Source organism: Nerophis ophidion, linkage group LG01 (genome assembly GCF_033978795.1).
Source record: "Nerophis ophidion isolate RoL-2023_Sa linkage group LG01, RoL_Noph_v1.0, whole genome shotgun sequence".
Classification (NCBI taxonomy): Eukaryota; Metazoa; Chordata; class Actinopteri; order Syngnathiformes; family Syngnathidae; genus Nerophis; species Nerophis ophidion.
In genome coordinates this window covers 67,232,625-67,253,247 of record NC_084611.1, presented here as the reverse complement: position 1 = coordinate 67,253,247, position 20,623 = coordinate 67,232,625, and the positions used below count along the sequence as shown (strand labels likewise).

The window sequence follows — 20,623 nt, the reverse complement described above, 5'->3', positions numbered from 1 at the left end:
TAGCCATCTTTGTCTCAGCATAAGATACACCATCGGGTCTCCATTTTGCAAGGTGGCCCATAATATTGGGTTGTGAACGATGCTGCGCTGCGGACGCTTTGTGGTTTGCTGACCGTTCATGACTGAGTATATCCGTTAGGCCACCGTGTTCAATGGAGAAGTCTGTTCTACAAAATTTACAGGCAATATACTCCATCCCCTTCGAACTCTCCTGGATAAACTGACATTCTTGTTTCCATTCGTTTTGGAAATGGCAAGCGTATTTCTTCATTTTGCTCGTCGACGGTGTAATATATTGGGTTGGAGTCAATAACCAGGCGACGTAATGAAGTTACGTCTCTTTACTGCGGGCTTCAGAACAGACTCTCGAATGCATATGTTCCTTAACTGCACTTATATGTAAAATATATGTAGAATATATTTCTATTATTCATATATTATATATTATTGTGGAGATCCTCGTCCTGGTCCTCCGTTTATGTGCCGTACACACCACACCTTGTTTCCGTGGTTTACACACTTTTTATTCTTTTGACAATATTACTTTTCTGGTCACAGTTTTTCACAGCTTTTCAGCTCAATATTACATGTACTTCGTCTTCTCTCTCTCCATCTGGCTCCCACTCCATTCGCCAGCCCCTCTCATGGTTTCCAACGCTGCTGATAAAGGAAACAGGTGATTAGATAACTCGTCCCAGCTGAGGTATCTGCTCACCTGATTGCTGCTTCACGACCGGCTGCCGCACATGTTCCACCCGCAGGGGACACGTACGACGCGCCCCTCTCCACAATTATATATATGATATATGATATGTATTATGTTATTTATTATTATCATTGTTTAGTGTGAGTGAACTGTGGTGCTGAATTTCCCTCAGGGATCAATAAAGTACATTCTATTCTATTCTATTCTATGTACAGTAGATGGCAGTATTGTCCTGCTTAAGAGGGTCACAACATTGCTGAGTCAGGTCCGCATGGAGCTGGAGGGGGCGTGGCCTCCAGCTCCGCCTGAATTTCGGGAGATTTTCGGGAGAAAATTTGTCCCGGGAGGTTTTCGGGAGAGGCGCTGACTTTCGGGAGTCTCCCGGAAAATCCGAGAGGGCAAGTATGTCTGTACTTCTCCCTAAGTCCGTGTATACAGCGGCGTTTTAAAAAATCATACATTTTACTTTTTGAAACCGATACCGATCATTTTAAAACCGATACCGATAATTTCCGATATTACATTTTAAAGCATTTATCGGCTGATAATATCGGCAGCCCAATATTATCGGACATCCCTAAGTTGATATGGTATAAGGCGGGGGTGTCAAACTCATTTTCATTGAGGGCCACTCGCAGTAACGGCTGCTCTCAGAGGGCCGCATTTTCATGCATGCGGGAAATAAGTCATCATGATTAATCGGAATGCATATACATTCGATTTTTAGATTTTTTTTTGTGTATAACTTGCTTTTAAATCATAAATAAAGGTAACAGGCGAATATTTAACGATTTGTTTTAAACTCCCAAAAATAGTTTTGCAATACAGTATATAATGATATAATTGACATGATCAGATATTATTAAAGTTTAAAATATGTATTTTTTTGTGTCAAAATCGAAACAACTAAAAAAATAAATAATTATAATTAGATTTTATTGAAACCCATTTTTTCCAGGCTCTCGCGAAAGAAATAGAATGATGTGGCGGGACAGAACTGGCCCCCGGGCCCTTGAGTTTGACACCTGTGGTAAAAGGTTTCAGTGTGGTGTGTGTGTACAAGTGTTTAAATTGTATTTTTCTAGGTTGTATTTTTCTCCTGATAGAAACATTGTTGTACAGTACATTATTGTGTAGAGAGTAGTTTACTATGTGCATTTTTAGGATCTATTTCAAAATGTGCCAGGACACTGAAATTCATCATTTGTGATTTTAGGAATAAAGATGATGTCCTATTTTTGTAGTAATGTTAGTGAATGAACTGTGATTTTTGTTCCAGACTTCATTTTGTATTGAAGTATTTCTTGAAACTCAGATAATTCCGTCATCTAGAAATTTCAATGTCAATGTTATCTATTTGTGTTTTGATGTATTTTCTGCTGTAACCAAACAACATTATTGGTTATTTGCTCTATTAACTGTTGTGTGTTTCCTCTGAACAAAAAACAATCATTCAACAACAAATAGTGCAAACTTTGAGTCTAATGTGGCAATAAAGATGTAATTCCTATATAAGTTAACAGTTCCCAAGATTGACCCCTGGGGTGCTCCACATTTGTGAAGTAGCTATTCAATTTAAAACCAACTTCTGAAATCATACAGTATTTTTTTCAGAGATTATGATGAATACCGGTTGTATGAAAACCTTTTTTCAGAGTAATAAATACTTCAGCTGTTTGTGAACGACAACATTGGTCATTTGTTTTTTTTGGTATGAACATAAAATTGCAATATGGTACGTCACAAATTTCTAATTTGTCATTTCAGTATGTCCCAAAAAGGAGTAGAAAAAGCAGAGCTTCTTACTGTTTCAGCAGTTATTTCCAATTATTCAAAGGGTATCTTTGTATCCCTATTGGCCATGCAGGATTAGTTTATTTTTGTTCACAAATGTATCCAACCTGCCCTTAAATCATTTCTCAAACAGTTTTGGAAAATTGTGAAAGTACTTGAACAATAAAGGTTTTTTTTTTCTTGATAAAGTAACTAAAGATGATCTGTATCGAGGGCCAATATTTGCCATTTTTAACCGATTGGCTGATGAGCCGACGAGCCCACCTGTGATCTTTACCATAGCTTTGTAAGAGGACGCAAGAGGCAATGCTAACCGCTAAAGTAGAGCGGTTGAATGTAAATAGTGGTGAGTGGATCCATACAAATGTTGATAACGATACCAAGTGTAGTATCAGTATGTAGCTGACAGTAATTAGTTCTATATAATTTTAACACCACAAAATCGTTTTTTTGTCATTTTCTTATATCGTTTTCAAAATCAGAAAATATGTCTATGGATACAGGAGAACTTTGAAGGCAAAAACCAGATAATTTAACTTGGAGCCAATAGTAGTTGTCATTTTTTTTTAATGGTAAAGTGGGAGAAGGAGACGGCACGGAGGCGAGAACGTCGTTATCTCGCATCGTGTTTATTAATATATATTCATATGACGTGTGTGACTAACCCAAATGTAAATAGTGTGACTATGTGTAGCGATTTATATGTGGAGTGTTACCGGGTGGTGTTGAAATCGGTGCGTAAATCCAGAAAGGGTAAGGCAGGCTCGGAGGTCCGGGGACAAGCAGGTGGTCAGGGCCTGGAGCGAAGCGTCACAGACACACAGCTCGAGACCAGGAGGAGACGAAGGGCTGCTGGATGACGACTCAGGACAAGACACAATGACCACAAAGGAGGGGAAACACAGAGCGAGGAAGCACATGGGCAAGAAAGCTAGAGATGTGTAAGGCTAACTGTACTGGTACAGGTAGCTACCTTCTGGCACTGGAACGTAGGATATGCTGGCTTATAAAGACAGGGATCTCATCAGCGTCAGGTGTGTTGATTGTAGAGTGAGAGCGGAGGCGCTGCTGCTGCAGGAGAAGAACGCCCGTGGGCATGACCCTAGGCGCGCACAGCAGAGTGAGAGGCGGCAGGTGTTTGAACCGTAACACTTTTATTTAGTTTATTTCCACTATCCATTTTATTTACCACAAATGTAATACATCATCTGGTTTGTAACGATACTTGCAACTTCTAAATTTAATAAGATGAGCTTCAAAAAATTGTCTCATTGTTCTTACTTAAATTGCTTGCTGAAAACATTTGCTGTTTTAGAATCTATTGTCAAGGTATTGGATCGGGACTAGAAATCGGATCAGAAGCCAAAAATGCTGATCAGATCATCCCTAAAGAGAACAACTTATGCCATTTTGGGTGTTACCATATGTATGGGTGGTCCAACTTCTTTACAATATTTTGTGCCCTTAATGTAATGTTTTTATCATATTAAACAACCTTTTATTTATGCTGTTGTGGGCACCTTCATGTCCAAGCGCCTACTGTGTTGATGTTAGATCATTGGTGGATCCCAAGAAAAAAAACAAAAAACACCTACATTCTTTCTCAGATTAGATGCTGTGAGATGAAAACATTTGTTACAAGAAATAAATGCAGCATAATGATATATGTTTCTGACCTTGACAAGGTTGATTACTCCACTCATCCAACGGAGCTCTTCAGGGCCAGTCCCAAGCTTCAATAAAAGTGCTGTGTCAGGAAGGTCATCCAGTGTAAAAATGTATGTTTTGTGAATGTTGACTTGATTCATGATTTGTTGGAGGAAAAATGTGTTTCCAACATGGTCTGATAGTGTATGGTGACGTTACAATTCCTCATGGTGACGTAAAATAAATTGTCAAAACTTCTATATATATATATATATATATATATATATATATATATATATATATATACATATATGTATATATATATATATATGTATATATATATATACATTTATATATATATATATATATATATATATATATATATATATATATATATATATATATATATATATACGGTGGAGGAGGGGTTAGTGCGTCTGCCTCACAATACGAAGTTCCTGCAGTCCTGGGTTCAAATCCATGCTCGGGATCTTTCAGTGTGGAGTTTGCATGTTCTCCCCGTGAATGCGTGGGTTTCCTCCGGGTACTCCGGCTTCCTCCCACTTCCAAAGACATGCACCTGGGGATAGGTTGATTGGCAACACTAAATTGGCCCTAGTGTGTGAATGTGAGTGTGAATGTTGTCTGTCTATCTGTGTTGGCCCTGCGATGAGGTGGCGACTTGTCCAGGGTGTACCCTGCCTTCCGCCCGATTGTAGCTGAGAAAGGCGCCAGCGACCCCGAAAGGGAATAAGCGGTAGAAAATGGATGGATGGATATATATATATATATATGGGCTTCACGGTGGCAGAGGGATTAGTGCGTTTGCCTCACAATACAAAGCTCCTGCAGTCTTGTGTTCAATCCCAGGCTACAGATCTTTCTGTGTGGAGTTTGCATGTTCTCCCCGTGACTGCGTGGGTTCCCTCCGGGTACTCCGGCTTCCTCCCACTTCCAAAGACATGCACCTGGGGATAGGTTGATTGGCAACACTATATTGACCCTAGTGTGTGAATGTGAGTGTTGTCTGTCTATCTGTGTTGGCCCTGCGATGAGGTGGCGACTTGTCCAGGGTGTACGACGCCTTCCGCCCGATTGTAGCTGAGATAGGCGCCAGCGCCCCCCGCGGCCCCAAAAGGGAATAAGCGATAAAATAGGTTTGGATGGATGGATATATATACTTTTTTTTTTTCAGTAATTCCTTTCTATCCTTTGGAGACTTGGGGTCTGATCTGCCAAGATCCAAATAGCAAGTACTAAATAGTGCGTACAAAGTATAGAATTGTGTGTAGTATTATTGGGTGCGTTGCAGGTGATCTACTAAAACTGTGCGTACAATTGATAGCAAGTACAAACAGACCCCATACTTAATTGAAGATTTTCTACAAACCCCGTTTCCATATGAGTTGGGAAATTGTGTTAGATGTAAATATAAACGGAATACAATGATTTGCAAATAATTTTCATCCCATTTTCAGTTGAATATCCTACAAAGACAAAATATTTGATGTTCAAACTGATAAACATTTTTTTTTTTTGCAAATAATCATTAACTTTAGAATTTGATGCCAGCAACACGTGACAAAAAAGTTGGAAAGGTGGCAATAAATACTGAAAAAGTTGAGAAATAGTCATCAAACACTTATATGGAAGATCCCGCAGGTGTGCAGGCTAATTGGGAACAGTTGGGTGCCATGATTGGGTATAAAAGCAGCTTCCATGAAAAGGCGGTACTGCATCAAAAACTGACATCAGTGTGTAAAGGATATCACCACATGGGCTCAGGAACACTTCATAAAACCACTGTCAGTAACTACAGTTGGTCGCTACATCTGTAAGTGCAAGTTAAAACTCTATTATGCAAAGCCAAACCCATTTATCAACAATATCCTGAAACGCCGCCAGCATCTGTTATGGTATGGGGGTGTATTAGTGCCCAATGCATGGGTAACTTACACATCTGTAAAGGCACCATTATTGCTGAAAGGTCTCTTCAGGTTTTGGACCAACATATGTTGCCATCCAAGCAAAGTTATCACCCTGCTTATTTCAGCAAGACAAGTGTTACAACAGCGTGGCTTTGTCCAGACCTGTCTCCCATCGAAAATGTGTGGCGCATTATGAAGCGTAAAATTCGACAGCGGAGACTGTTGAACTACTGAAGCTCTACATAAAACAAGAATGGGAAAGAATTCCACTTTCAAAGCTTCAACAATTATTTTCTTCAGCTCCCAAATGTTTATTGAGTGTTGTTAAAAGACAAGGTGATGTAACACAGTGGTGAACATGTCCTTTCCCAACTACTTTGGCACGTGTTGCAGCCATGAAATTCTAAGTTAATTATTCGCCAAAATAAATACATTTTATGAGTTTGAACATGAAATATCTTGTCTTTTTAGTGCATTCAATTGAATATGGGTTGAAAAGGAATCGCAAATCATTGTATTCTGTTTATATTTACATCTAACACAATTTCCCAACTCATATGGAAACGGGGTTTGTATGTATTATAAGCTATCACTATGGAGACAATTGTTTACTGCACATCTATGTTATCAAACCTGTGGTGTTTTGTTACGTTGTTGAGCAAGTAGCACACAAGTATAACATGCACCACCTTTTCTGCAATAATAAATCCCAATGTAGACATCAGAAGCCATTTTTAACATGCCAAAAGTCAAAAGCCAAAACTACTGTTTTTTTCACAACACTAACAACCATGATGGTGCACTGGAATGAGCCAGAAGCAATAAAGGAATTTATTTTTTATGTACGGTAAGTATGTTGTCAGTAACTCACATGACATTAATTGGCATGACCCCGTGATGCAGAAACAGGAAGGGACGTGCAGGTTATATGAACTGAAAGACCAAAAGACACACCATAAACATGAATCACAATAGACAACAAACCAGTATCACAAAGAAGGAGACACTGACAGATAAAACCTCCTGATTAGTGTGATATGTGGATCACATTTATCAATTCAGTAATACATTTGCTTTTAATTACTAAGGATAAGATAGGTGCTTATTGAGGCTATCAAGTTAAGTTTCCTGGCCCCAAACTGAGCCCCTACTCCATAGGAGCCTGGTCTGGGTTCAACTTTTTTTATTCATCCTCAACCTTTTCCCATTCTCTAATGCAGTGATTCTCAAATGGGAGTACGCGTACCCCTGGGGGTACTTGAAAATATGCCAAGGAGTACGTGAGATTTTTGAAAAACATTCCAAAAATAGCAAATATTCAAAAATCCTTTATAAATATATTTATTGAATAATACTTCACCATATGAATGTCAGTTCATAAACTGTGGAAATAAATGCAACAATGCAATATTCAGTGCTGACAGCCAGATTTTTTGTGGACATGATCCATAAATATTTATTAATATTGTTTAAGATTTATTTTTCTCTGAAGAAATGTTTAGAAATAAGTTCATGAATCCAGATGGATCTCTATTACAATCCCCAAAGAGGGTGCTTTAAGTTGATGATTACTTATATGTGTAGAAATCTAATTGAATCACTTTAAACAAGTTTTTACTTATTTTTATATATATTTTTTCCAAATAGTTAAAGAAAAACCACTACAAATTAGCCATATTTTGCACTGTTATACAGTTTAATAAATCAGAAACAGATGACATAGTGCTGTATTTTACTTCTTTATCTCTTTTTTTTCAACCAAAAATGGATTCATCTGATTAGGGGGTACTTGAATCCAAAAAATGTTCACAGGGGGAAAAAAGGATGAGAACCACTGCTCTAATGGGCGCCGCCCTAGTGGTGACCCATAAGCATTCCTGTTCTGTCTACCCTGTCTACTTACAATGTACATACAGTACAGGCCAAACGTTTGGACACACCTTCTCATTTCAATGTGTTTTCTTTTTTTTCATGACTATTTACTACTGAGGGGCTTCACGGTGGCAGAGGGGTTAGTGCGTCTGCCTCACAATACGAAGGTCCTGCAGTCCTGGGTTCAAATCCAGGCTCGGGATCTTTCTGTGTGGAGTTTGCATGTTCTCCCCGTGAATGCGTGGGTTCCCTCCGGGTACTCCGGCTTCCTCCCACTTCCAAAGACATGCACCTGGGGATAGGTTGATTGGCAACCCTAAATTGGCCCTAGTGTGTGAATGTGAGTGTGAATGTTGTCTGTCTATCTGTGTTGGCCCTGCGATGAGGTGGCGACTTGTCCAGGGTGTACCCCGCCTTCCACCCGATTGTAGCTGAGATAGGTGCCAGCGCCCCCCGCGACCCCGAAAGGGAATAAGCGGTAGAAAATGGATGGATGGATGGATATTTACTACTGTAGATTGTCACTGAAGGCATTACAACTATAACCCCTGGGAAGTGAACACCATTCCAGGTGACTACTTCTTCAAGCTCATCGAGAGAATGCCAAGAGTTTGCAAAGCTGTAATCAGAGCAAAAGGTGGCTATTTTGAAGAAACTAAAATACAAAACACGTTTTTAGGTATTTCACCTTTTTTTGTTAGTACATAACTCCACATGTGTTTATTTGAAGGTGTGATGCCTTCAGTGACAATCTACAATGTAAATAGTCATGAAAATAATGAAAATGCATTGAATGAGAAGGTGTGTCCAAACTTTTGGCCGGCACTATGTCTGCTCTTCAACGGGTCTGTGCTGAAAACGTAATTGTGTTGTCCTTTTTAAGTGCAATATCAATAAAGTGCAGTTGGTTCTTAATCATATCCTATCCCACCAGAGGCAGATAAGTGCCCTGGTCAGTAATCAAGAGCAGGGGCCTCATGTATCAAGCCTGCGTACGCTCATAAACCTGCACTTTGCCTTTTTTCACGCAAGGTGGAGATTTATCAAATTTGACGTTGAGGTTACTCTGTAGGCACTCTATAGCTGTCACATTTGTACAGGTTGTAGATACTTTAACTACGCACTTTTATTCCTCAGACTGATTGATGTGCCCAAAGGAAACATATTAACAATTACACCCAACCGTATCAACACATTTTCTTACAAGTTACAACAATGATTTTACGTTGGGGTACTCAGTCACCCACCTTAAGTTTTACGTATCATTGTAGTAACTATCCTTTTAAACGAGGTGCAACACAAATTTTTTCTGAGTCATCTTTTACTTCACTTTCTTGCTGACACAACCATTTATTTATCTTTTTAAATTCCGCCTATGTGCAGTTCTGGGAGACACAGCAATGACATGCTGACCATCGCTCTGCAGTTTGCTCGAAACGCAAGAAAGAAGCACCTCCTACTGACTTGTGATTGGTCAAACCGTGCCGAGCTCAAGCACTTTGCTATTTTTAATATGATTTGCATATGTAAGAGGGGGCGTGGTCCGCGGTGGATTTTATATACTGCATTTTCTGGACCGTAGGACGCACCAGATTATAAGGCGCACTGCTGATGAATGGTCTATATTCGATCTTTTTTTCATGTATAAAGCGCACCGGATTATAGGGCGCATTAAAGTAGTTGTATTATTATTTTTTTAATTCTAAAATTTAAAATGGTCTGCATAACATGTAATGGTGTTTCTTTGGTCAAAATATTGCATAAATTATGTTTTTACAGATCATATTCAAGCTGCTCTCTGACAGTTGCTCCAGGATGCACCGTTTTGTGGGCGGTCTTATTTACGTGGCTCACCTTCGGCAGCGTCTTTTCCCCGTCATCTTTGTTGTAGCGGTGTAGTGTGCAAGGACGGGAGTGGATGAAGTGTCAAAAGATGGAGCTGACTGTCTTAATGACATTCAGACTTTACTTCAGTCAATAATGGAGTAGCATCTCCTGATCTGCCGTGATTGTGTCTTGTGAAAAACCGTCCAAAAGGAACTCTCTAATAACTAAAGTTCTTTGGGAGAATAATGTAAAGTCACGACACCGCTATTTTTTTTTAGTGCTTTCATGACAGATATGAGTAAGAACTTTACACTACATTATATTACATAATGGCAACAGCGGAGGACGAATGTCACATTAGTGGTGGAATCGGCAGTTCTTTTGACTGCACTGAATAACTAGAATCAGTTCCTTAAATTGATTCGTTCAAAAGATTCGTTCACCGAATCACTTCTGCAGCAGCAGTTCTGTGTGCAGGTCGGCGAATCATAAGTCAGTGAGTAACAGCTTCCCCAGCGGCAGATCTCGGTGTGTGTCAGTTTGAGAAAGACACGAGCCCTCAGCTCCCGATGAACGACGCGCACAGTGACTGAACAAGATCCTCAATTTGACGTCATCCTCGGCGAAATGGTCAATACTCTGTGTTAGTGCGTTCGTGAACGTGATTTCCGTGATTCACGTCGCGACACAGTCAGTTCCGTGTGTCAGTACGTTCGCGAACGTGATTCACGTGATTCATGTGATTCACGTGATTCATGTGATTCACGTCGCGACACAGTCAATTCCCTGCGTCAGTACGTTCGCAAACATGATTCACGTGATTCACGTGAGTCACGTCGCGACACAGTCAGTTCTCTGCGTCAGTAATTTCGCGAACGTGAATCACGTGATTCACATTGCGACACAGTCAGTACGTTCGCGAACGTGATTGACGTGATTCACGTGAGTCACGTCGCGACACAGTCAGTTCTCTGCGTCAGTAAGTTCGCGAACGTGAATCACGTGATTCATATTGCGACACAGTCAGTACGTTCGCGAACGTGCTTCCCGTGATTCACGTCGCGACACAGTCAGTTCCGTGCGTCAGTACGTTCGCGAACGTGATTCACGTGATTCATGTGATTCACATCGCGACACAGTCAGTTCCCTGCGTCACTACGTTCGCAAACATGATTCAAGTGATTCACGTGAGTCACGTCGCGACACAGTCAGTTCTCTGCGTCAGTAAGTTCGCGAACGTGAATCACGTGATTCACATTGAGACACAGTCAGTACGTTCGCGAACGTGATTCACGTGATTCACGTCGCGACACAGTCAGTTCTCTGCGTCAGTAAGTTCGCGAACGTGAATCACGTGATTCATATTGCGACACAGTCAGTAAGTTCGCGAACGTGATTCCCGTGATTCACGTCGCGACACAGTCAGTTCCGTGCGTCAGTACGTTCGCGAACGTGATTCACGTGATTCATGTGATTCACATCGCGACACAGTCAGTTCCCTGCGTCACTACGTTCGCAAACATGATTCACGTGATTCACGTGAGTCACGTGGCGACACAGTCAGTTCTCTGCGTCAGTAAGTTCGCGAACGTGAATCACGTGATTCACATTGTGACACAGTCAGTTCCCTGCGTCACTACGTTCGCGAACATGATTCACGTGATTCACGTCGCGACACAGTCAGTTCTCTGCGTCAGTACGTTCGCGAACGTGATTCACGTGATTCGCGCCAGTTCCACTCATACCGGCATGGTCGCGGCGGAGCTCAACTGAACTGAGAAAGGAACGAATCAGTTCATGAAGTGATTTGGTTCAGTACATTCATTCAAAAGATTCGTCCGTTCGAACGAATCGTTCACGAACAACACAACACTAAGTCACATAAGAAGATAGAAAAAAAGAAGAAGCTTATCAACTATTTCGTCGATAAGCTCCATGACCACAGGTGAGGATGGGAATCTTCCGGCTCAGCTCCTTCTTCACCACAACGGATCGATACGTCTGCATTACTGAAGACGCCGCACTGATCCGCCTGTTGATCTCACGATCCACTCTTCCCTCACTCGTGAACAAGACTCCGAGGTACTTGAACTCCTCCACTTGGGGCTGGGTCTACTCCCCAACCTGGAGATGGCACTCCACCCTTTTCCGGGCGAGAACCACGGACTCGGCTGCGAACCGATGACATGAAAGTGAAAGTGGAAAATGTCTTTCACCAATCTGTCCCTGCAAAGTAAAAACATCAAATATAGTGTGTACTCTTATTCTTGCAGGCTGCCAGGGAGGTGTGTATCAGAGGAAGTTGTACCAGGACCTGATGGTCAACTACAATCGTCTGGAGAGACCGGTCCAGAACGACTCCGCGCCCATCCTGGTTGAACTTGGTTTCACGTTGCTCCAGATCATCGATGTGGTGGGTTTGTGTTTTTGTCAGTGCTAGGTGATAAGAAAAGAAATATATGGATGGTTTTAGAAAATTCGAAGTAGATAAAAAAGGAAAAGTTGAACACATTACATCATAAAAAACAACAAAAACAAAAACACTCTTCCTACAGGAAATAGGCAAAAGAACTGCCACCAACGCCCCGACTGACTTTATCTCCTGGTGTGATTGTAACTTTTTTGGATTAAAATGTATCCAAAACTTGACTTTAGACGTAAGTAGGGAATTATACACGCATCATACATAACAAAAAAGTTGACATTGGTTTCATCCTACACTATAGTGACAAAAGTATTTGGCCACCTGCCTTGACTCACATATGAACTTGAAGTGCCATCCCATTCCTAACCCATAAGGTTCAATATGATGTTGGTCCACCTTGTGCAGCTATTACAGCTTCCACTCTTCTGGGAAGGCTGTCCACAAGGTTGCGGTGTGTGTTAATAGGAATAATTTCGACCATTCTTCCAAAAGTGCATTGGTGAGGTCACACACTGTTGTTGGTGGAGAAGGCCTGGCTCTCAGTCTCCGTTCTAATTCATCCCAAAGGTGTTCTATCAGGTTCAGGTCAGCACTTTGTGCAGGCCAGTCAAGTCCATCCACACCAGACTCTGTTATCAATGTCTTTATGGACCTTGCTTTGTGCACTGGTGCACAGTCATGTTGGAAGAGGAAGGAGCCCGCTCCAAACTGTTCCCACAAGGTTGAGCGCATGGATTTGTTGAAAATGTTTTGGTATCCTAGAGCATTTTAAGTTAATTTCACTGGAACTAAGGGGCCAAGCCCAATGCCAGAAAAACAACCCCACATCATAATTCCTCCTCCACCAAATTTCACACTCGGCACAATGCAGTCCGAAATGTAGCGTTCTCCTGGCAAAGTCCAAACTCAGACTCGTCCATCTGATTGCCAGATGGAAAAACGTGATTCATCTATCCAGAGAAGACATCTCCACTGCTCTGGAGTCCAGTGGTGACGTGCTTTACACCACTGCATCCCACGCTTTGCATTGGACTTGGTGATGTATGGATTAGATGCAGCTGATCGGCCATGGAAACCCATTCCTTGAAGCTCTTTGCGTACTGTACGTGGGCTAATTGGAAGGTTAAATGAAGTTTGGAGCTCCGTAGCAACTGACTGTGCAGAAAGTCTTTGCACTTTGCACTTCAGCATCCGCTGACCCCTCTCTGTCAGTTTACGTGGCCGACCACTTGGTGGCTGACTTGCTGTTGCTCCCAAACTCTTCACATTTCTTAAAATAAAGCAGACAGTTGCCTTTGGAATATATTGGAGCGAGAACATTTCACAGCTGGATTTGTTGCACAGGTGGCATCCTATGACAGTTCCACGCTGGAAATCACTGAGAGCGGCCCATTCGTTCACAAATGTTTGTAGAAACAGTCTCCATGCCTAAGTGCTTGATTTTAAACACCTGTGGCCGGGCCAAGTGATTAGGAAACCTGATTCTCATCATTTGGATTGCTGGCCAAACACTTTTGGCAATATAGTATACATATTTGGGGATCTTTTTGGACTACCATCTCATGTGATGTGAACACAGATTTGATAGTGCATTCATCTTCTCAGAAAACATTTTTATCTCTGCAAGGCCTGTTATTCTCTGGTGTTTTTATCAAGCATTCCTTATGTGTTTTTCATTTATTTTTTGGTGTCACTGTCTTTCAGTCAAAGACAAAAACAGACTGACAAGTATTGTTAAATCCTGCTCCAAGATTACCAAAGTAAACCTAAGAGACTTAAGCTCCTTTTGCAACCACCAGAGAAAATGTTAGCCTCCTCGAACAATGACCTTCGAGTTGAATTTTCTCGGTTGCCTTCAGAGCCCCGTTATGTCCTTTCTATGTATAAAACTTCTCTAAATCATTGGTCCCCATTTCTTAACTCTTAAAGTAATGTAGTTGCACATTTTCTCTACTTATACGTTAGTAGGCTATTACAAGCTTTTATATTATAAATACTCAGGGCCATGTTGTTGTCTGACATGTGTTGTATTGTCTGTGTATTTAATGTCTATTGTGGGCCAGCGTAGGCTTTAGGAACCACAACATCCTGCTGCTCAAACTTATTTGTAGATCACACGCAATTGTACAGTTTGCACAAGCTATTGAGCATGTCCTATTTGGATATTAATGGATGAGGCCCATAATGTAATAATCTCCTGCCATTGAGTGGCTAATACTATTCTAGTATTGATATTTTTAGTTCATTTGCCATTATTATGCTTGAAAAAGCTTAAATTAGGTCCAAAATACATACAAACCCGGTTTCCATATGAGTTGGGAAATTGTGTTAGATGTAAATAAAAATGGAATACAATGATTTGCAAATCATTTTCGACCCATATTCAGTTGAATATGCTACAAAGACAAGATATTAGATGTTCAAAGTGGTAAACATCTTTTTTTTTTTTGCAAATAATCCTTAACTTTAGAATTTGATGCCAGCAACACGTGACGTAAAGTGAAGAAAAGTGGCAATAAATACAGATAAAGTTGAGGAATGCTCATCAATCACTTATTTGGAACATCCCACAGGTGTGCAGGCTAATTGGGAACAGTTGGGTGCCATGATTGGGTATAAAAGCAGCTTCCATGAAATGCTAAGTAATTCACAAACAAGGATGGGGTGAGGGTCACCATTTGTAAGCAAATTGTCAAACAGTTTTAGAACAACATTTTTCAACAAGCTATTGCAAGGAATTTAGGGATTTTACCATCTACAGTCTGTAAAATCATCAAAAAGTTCAGAGAATCTGGAGAAATCATTGCACGTAAGCGATGATTTTACGGACTTTTTAACCCTCAGGCGGTGCTGCATCAAAAACCGACATCTGTGTGTAAAGGATATCACCACATGGGCTCAGGAACACTTCATAAAACCCCTGTCAGTAACTACAGTTGGTCGCTAAATCTGTAAGTGCAAGTTAAAACTCTACTATGCAAAGCCAAACCCATTTATCAACAATATCATGAAACGCCGCCGGCTTGGCTGGGCCCGAGCTCATCTAAGATGGACTGATGCAAAGTGGAAAGGTGTTCTGTGGTCTGACGAGTCCACATTTCAAATTATATTTTGAAACAGAGGACGTGGTGTCCTCCAGAACAAAGAGGAAAATAACCATTCGGATTGTTATAGATGCAAAGTTCAAAAGCCAGCATCTGTGATGGTATGGGGGTGTATTAGTGCCCAAAGCATGGGTAACTTACACATCTGTGAAAGCACCATTAATGCTGAAAAGTCCATACAGGTTTTGGAGCAACATATGTTGTCATCCAAGCAACATTATCATGGACACCCTTGCTTATTTCAGTAAGACAAGTGTTACAACAGCGTGGTTTTGTAAAAAAAGAGTGCGGGTACTTTCCTGGCCCGCCTGCAGTCCAGACGTGTCTCCCATCGAAAATGTGTGGCGCATTATGAAGTGTAAAATACGACAGCGGAGACCCCAGACTGTTGAACGACTGAAGCTCTACATAAAACAAGAATGGAAAAGAATTCCACTTTCCAAGCTTCAACAATTAGTTTCCGCAGTTCCCAAACGTTTATTGAGTGTTGTTAAAAGAAAAGGTTATGTAACACAGTGGTGAACATGCCCTTTCCCAACTACTTTGGCACGTGTTGCAGCCATGAAATAATTATTATTTGCAAAAAAAATCAAGTTTATGAGTTTCAACATCAAATATCTTGTCTTTGTAGTGCATTCAATTGAATATGTGTTGAAAAGGATTTGCAAATCATTGTATTCCATTTATATTTACATCTAACACAATTTCCCAACCCACATAGAGGTCAAATACTTAGCAAAAATATGTGAAGGTGTGAGACTGCACATTTTGAAGTGTTGTATGTTCAATGGTCGTTTGATGAGTGATGAGCCAAGAAGATCCCAATGAGAAATCGTCAAAAAAAAAAAGCTTTATTTGTTTCAGTGAGCCTCATACTGGAGCTGCAGCTCCTGGAGAAAGAGTGGGCCTGATTTTTCCTCAGATGTCTTCTTGGACCACTGTCCTTAAATACTTTTTACAAAAAGACTCTTACTCTTTGTACTTCTAGCCTTGGAGCCGGTCAGTCTGGCCTGTCAATCTTTCCCTGACATTATTCTTCTGATAAGTTTGAGTCGGGTGACCTGCGACCTTTATCCTCTACTCCCACCTGTGGGGGCTTCCTACCAGATTTTGCTAATGCTTTTACTATCACTCCTAAAATCCAAACCTGGATTCCAGTTGTCATAGGGGCAAGAGCCACCACTCTCTAGAGAGCTTTTGATGGACATGTGGACCTTTGAAGTTATCTAAGGGCACATTTCCTTGGTAGAATAATCCTCCAAAGGATTATGTGCCCAAATAAAACACATGCTAGCTCACAATCATATAAGTAAATGGTACATGGTATAATTTGCCTCAGAAGCGTGATGTGGCGTGGGATGACTGTACACGTATTTGCAAGGAATAATCAATATATTACAATAAATGTATCAGAATGTGTTTAGAAACTCAATGTAACAAAGTAAAAGTAATGTTTCTTCTTCACAAAAATACTAAAAAAAAAATACTTTTAGTATGATTTATTCAAAAAGTTACAGTATGTAACGAAGTAAATGGCGTAGATACTAGCCACCTCTGTTACACACATGCAGATCTAAGAGAATACACAATCCTTAAACTCATCACAGTATGTCATGTTCTCTTTTGTTTTTGGCGGAAGCTTCCGTGGCGCAGTAGTCAAAGCAACTTTCAATGAAGTGTTCAAGGTCCCCCAACGTGAATGCTAATGTGTACTTCACGTCATAAAGTCTATCTTGTATGAACCGAATGGTACGATAAATAATCTTGTAATCGAGCGCCAGCCGCCTTGTTGATTCTTGGAGGTTTAATTTCATTTCACCATATTACAACATCCTCTTTTCAGTGACCTTTTTTCCATGTGAGTACTTTATTTCCAAATGTCTCCGTCAGAATAATTTGACATTTTAGAGAATAGTGGTATGGGAGTGAATGGCACAATCAATATTACCCTCGCCGCTGCAAGTGTTAGTGCTGTGATTGTATTGTTTACATGTCACATGTATAAAATACTTAATTTACTGGTTTCACTGTTCTTTATTTCATCAGTCTGCTAATAAACGTGGCAAACATGAAGCATCATAACCTATATTTGAAGTGAAAATGCAGATGGATAAAACACATGCAAACAGTGATCAGATTGGCTGACAAAGAAAGGGAAAATGGTTATGACTGGTACACTACATGAAGCATAGTTCAGATATGCCACATACCCATACAAAACATTACAATAATAATGAAAGCATTATCAGTTCTCTTTCAAATGTGGACCAAAATGATGGAAATGAACAGTTCCAATTAAAAAAAATATTCAATCATCAATTTATGTTTCTGAATGTATTACTTGAAGTGGTTTGCTAAAACAATAAACATTTAAATATATAAGCAGGGTGAAATGTACACTAGAGACACTCTAGAGAACAAACAAATAAATTGTGATAACAATATAGTAATTTAATAATGTGACAGGGACAATAAAATATTTATGTTGGTTCACATGCAAAAAGGATATTTTTGAAAACAAAACAAACCAAGTATCAAACAATGGATGTGACAATACAGCAATACAGCATCCTCATAGTACCACAGTTCATTTTGGGAACTGTTAGGAAACAAAATGCAAAACATAAAACTTTTTGGCTTTCTGTGGGTGTTGCCAATTAATATAATACTCAAATAAAAAATATAGACCAAAATATATCAGTCTGCTTTTTGTCACACTACTCGGGTAGCTGTACTTGTTTTGATAGGAATGCAAATCCATTATTCATCAGAACCTTACCCAATACATGCAAGTAGAACATTGTTATGAAACATTGTTATGGTCGAAAGGTGGCCTGTAGTACAAAACCCAAAACCAGTGAAGTTGGCACATTGTGTAAATCGTGAATAAAAACAAAAATACAATGATTTGCAAATCCTTTTCAACTTATATTCAATTGAATAGACTGCAGAGACAAACTATTTTTAACTTTCAAACTGGTAAACTTTATTTTTTGCAAATATTAGCTCATTTGGAATTCAATGCCTGCAACATTTTTGAAAAAAAGCTGGCACAGTTGGCAAAAAAGACTGAGAAAGTTTAAGAATAATCATCAAACAGTATTTGGAACATCCCACAGTTTAACAGGCTATTTGGGAACAGGTGGGTGCCATGATTGGGTATAAAAGCAGCTTCCATGAAATGCTCAGTACATCATAAACAAGGATGGGTCGAGGGTCACCACTTTGTGAACAAATGGGTGAGCAAATTTTAAACAGTTTAAGAACAATATTTCTCAACTAGTTATTGCAAGGAATTTAGAGATTTTAACATCTACAGTCAGTGATATCATCAAAAGGTTCAGAGAATCTGGAGAAATCACTGCACGTAAGCGGCAATGCCCGTGACCTTCGATCCCTCAGGTGGTACTGCATCAAACAAGCGACATCAGTGTGCATATGATATCACCACATGGGCTCAGGAACACTTCAGTTAACACTTCAGTTTGTTGTTACATCTGTAAGTGCAAGTTAAAACTCTACTATGCAGAGCAAAAGCCATTTATCAACAACACCCAAAAACGCAGCCAGCTTCCCTTGGCCAGAGCTCATGTAATATGGACTGATGCCAAGTGGAAAAGTGTTCTATGGTCTGACGAGTCCACATTTGGAATTGTTTTTGGAAACTGTAGACGTCCTGTCCTTCAGACCAAAGAGGAAAATAACCATCTGGACTGTTATAAGCTAAAGTTAAAAAGCCAGCATCTGTGATGGTATGGGGTGTATTAGTGCCCAAGGCATGAGTAACTTACACATCTATGAAGGCACTACATATGTTGCCATCCAAGCAACGTTATCATGGACGCCACTGCTTATTTCAGCAAGAGAATGCCAAATCCCATTCTGCACGTGTTACAACAGTGTGGCTTCGTAGTAAACGAGTGCGGGTACTAGACTGGCCTGCCTATAGTCCAGACCTGTTTCCCATTTGAAAATGGTTGGCGCATCATGAAGCGTAAAATACTACAACGGAGACCCCAGACTGTTGAACAACTTAAGCTGTTAATCAAACAAGAATGGGAAAGAATTCCCCCTGAGACGCTTCAAAAATTGTTATCCTCAGTTCCCAAACATTAACTGAATGTTGTTAAAAGGAAAGGCCATGTAACACAGTGGTAAAAATGCCCCTGTGCCAATTTTCTTTCAATGTGTTGCTGCCATTAAATTCTAAGTTAATGACTATTTGCAAAAAAAAAATGTTTCAAAGTTCGAACTTAAAATATTTTGTCTTTGTAGTCCATTCAATTGAATATAAGTTGAAAAGAATTTGCAAATCATTGTATTGTGTTTTTATTCACAATTTACACAATGTGCCAACTTCACTGGTTTTGAAAGGTTTTGTAGTTAGTAGAGCTCAAAAGCAACTACAACCACATCACAGGAAACAATCATGGACACCATGGAACGGCACTTTGGATATGGAAGCACATTACTTGGAGCAGAAGAAAATGTAATTCATCACATTTATTTAAAATTGTTTTGATTTGTACTTTTAGAAAACATTTGTGGAAAGAAGTTGAGCAGTTCAAATTATATATATTTATATAAAACATTTTAAAATCCACCTTTGTTATTTTTTGACGTTGTTAAATAAGAAAACGTCTGTTTGACAAGTCATATATTTAATTGCTGCAAAAATAACGTCGAAGTTGTCAGCTAGCTTGAGCATTGTGGCGTCGGTGCTCAGTCAAGTTACGTCCAGTCCGCCGTGTCTTTTTGTCGGCTTGTGCTGTCACTTACAATTTGTTCAGTTACGTCAGAAACATGAGCTGTATAATTTTGCGTCATATAAATTTTCAAAGATGCCAAAACGCTTGCTTTACTGTCTTTATGTGATTTATTACCTCCACTGTGTTTCGCTTCTATTTGTTAGAAGTCCCTGAACTCTGACTCACAGGGTCATAAAGTCTTTCCCGTGACATAGCTCAGAAAGTGTGTGGATTTTAATGAAACGTTTAGGAAATAAGGAACGATTTATTATTATCGGGCTGATCCGGATTACTGTCTGGATTCAGGATTTTTTTTAACAGGATTCTTCACTTGTGGAAGAAAAACAAATGTACTGGCCAAAAAATCAAGATGGCCACACAATTAAAATGGCTGCCAACAAGCCTCCAGTGGCCACTTTTGCCATTTCTGTGCGGTGAGTGTTGCTGTTTTGCGATTGACTAGTAGCCGGTCCAGGGTGTACACTCGCCTCGTTTGAAGTCTGCTGGTAGGAAGACAAATGTGAATGGGTCATTTTTGGTACTAATGCAGATTGTTGAATAATGGATTTTCC

General features: G+C 40.0%; 1 protein-coding gene across 1 annotated transcript in view; it reads left to right on the top strand.

Moving 5' to 3' along the window:
* LOC133558118 (neuronal acetylcholine receptor subunit alpha-7-like) overlaps positions 1-20,623 on the top strand; it is a 108,036-nt gene that overhangs the window by 12,136 nt on the left and 75,277 nt on the right. The window contains exon 2 of the mRNA XM_061909255.1: positions 12,048-12,187. Within this exon, the coding sequence (XP_061765239.1) occupies positions 12,048-12,187 (140 nt within the window). The remainder of the gene's footprint in view (positions 1-12,047; positions 12,188-20,623) is intronic.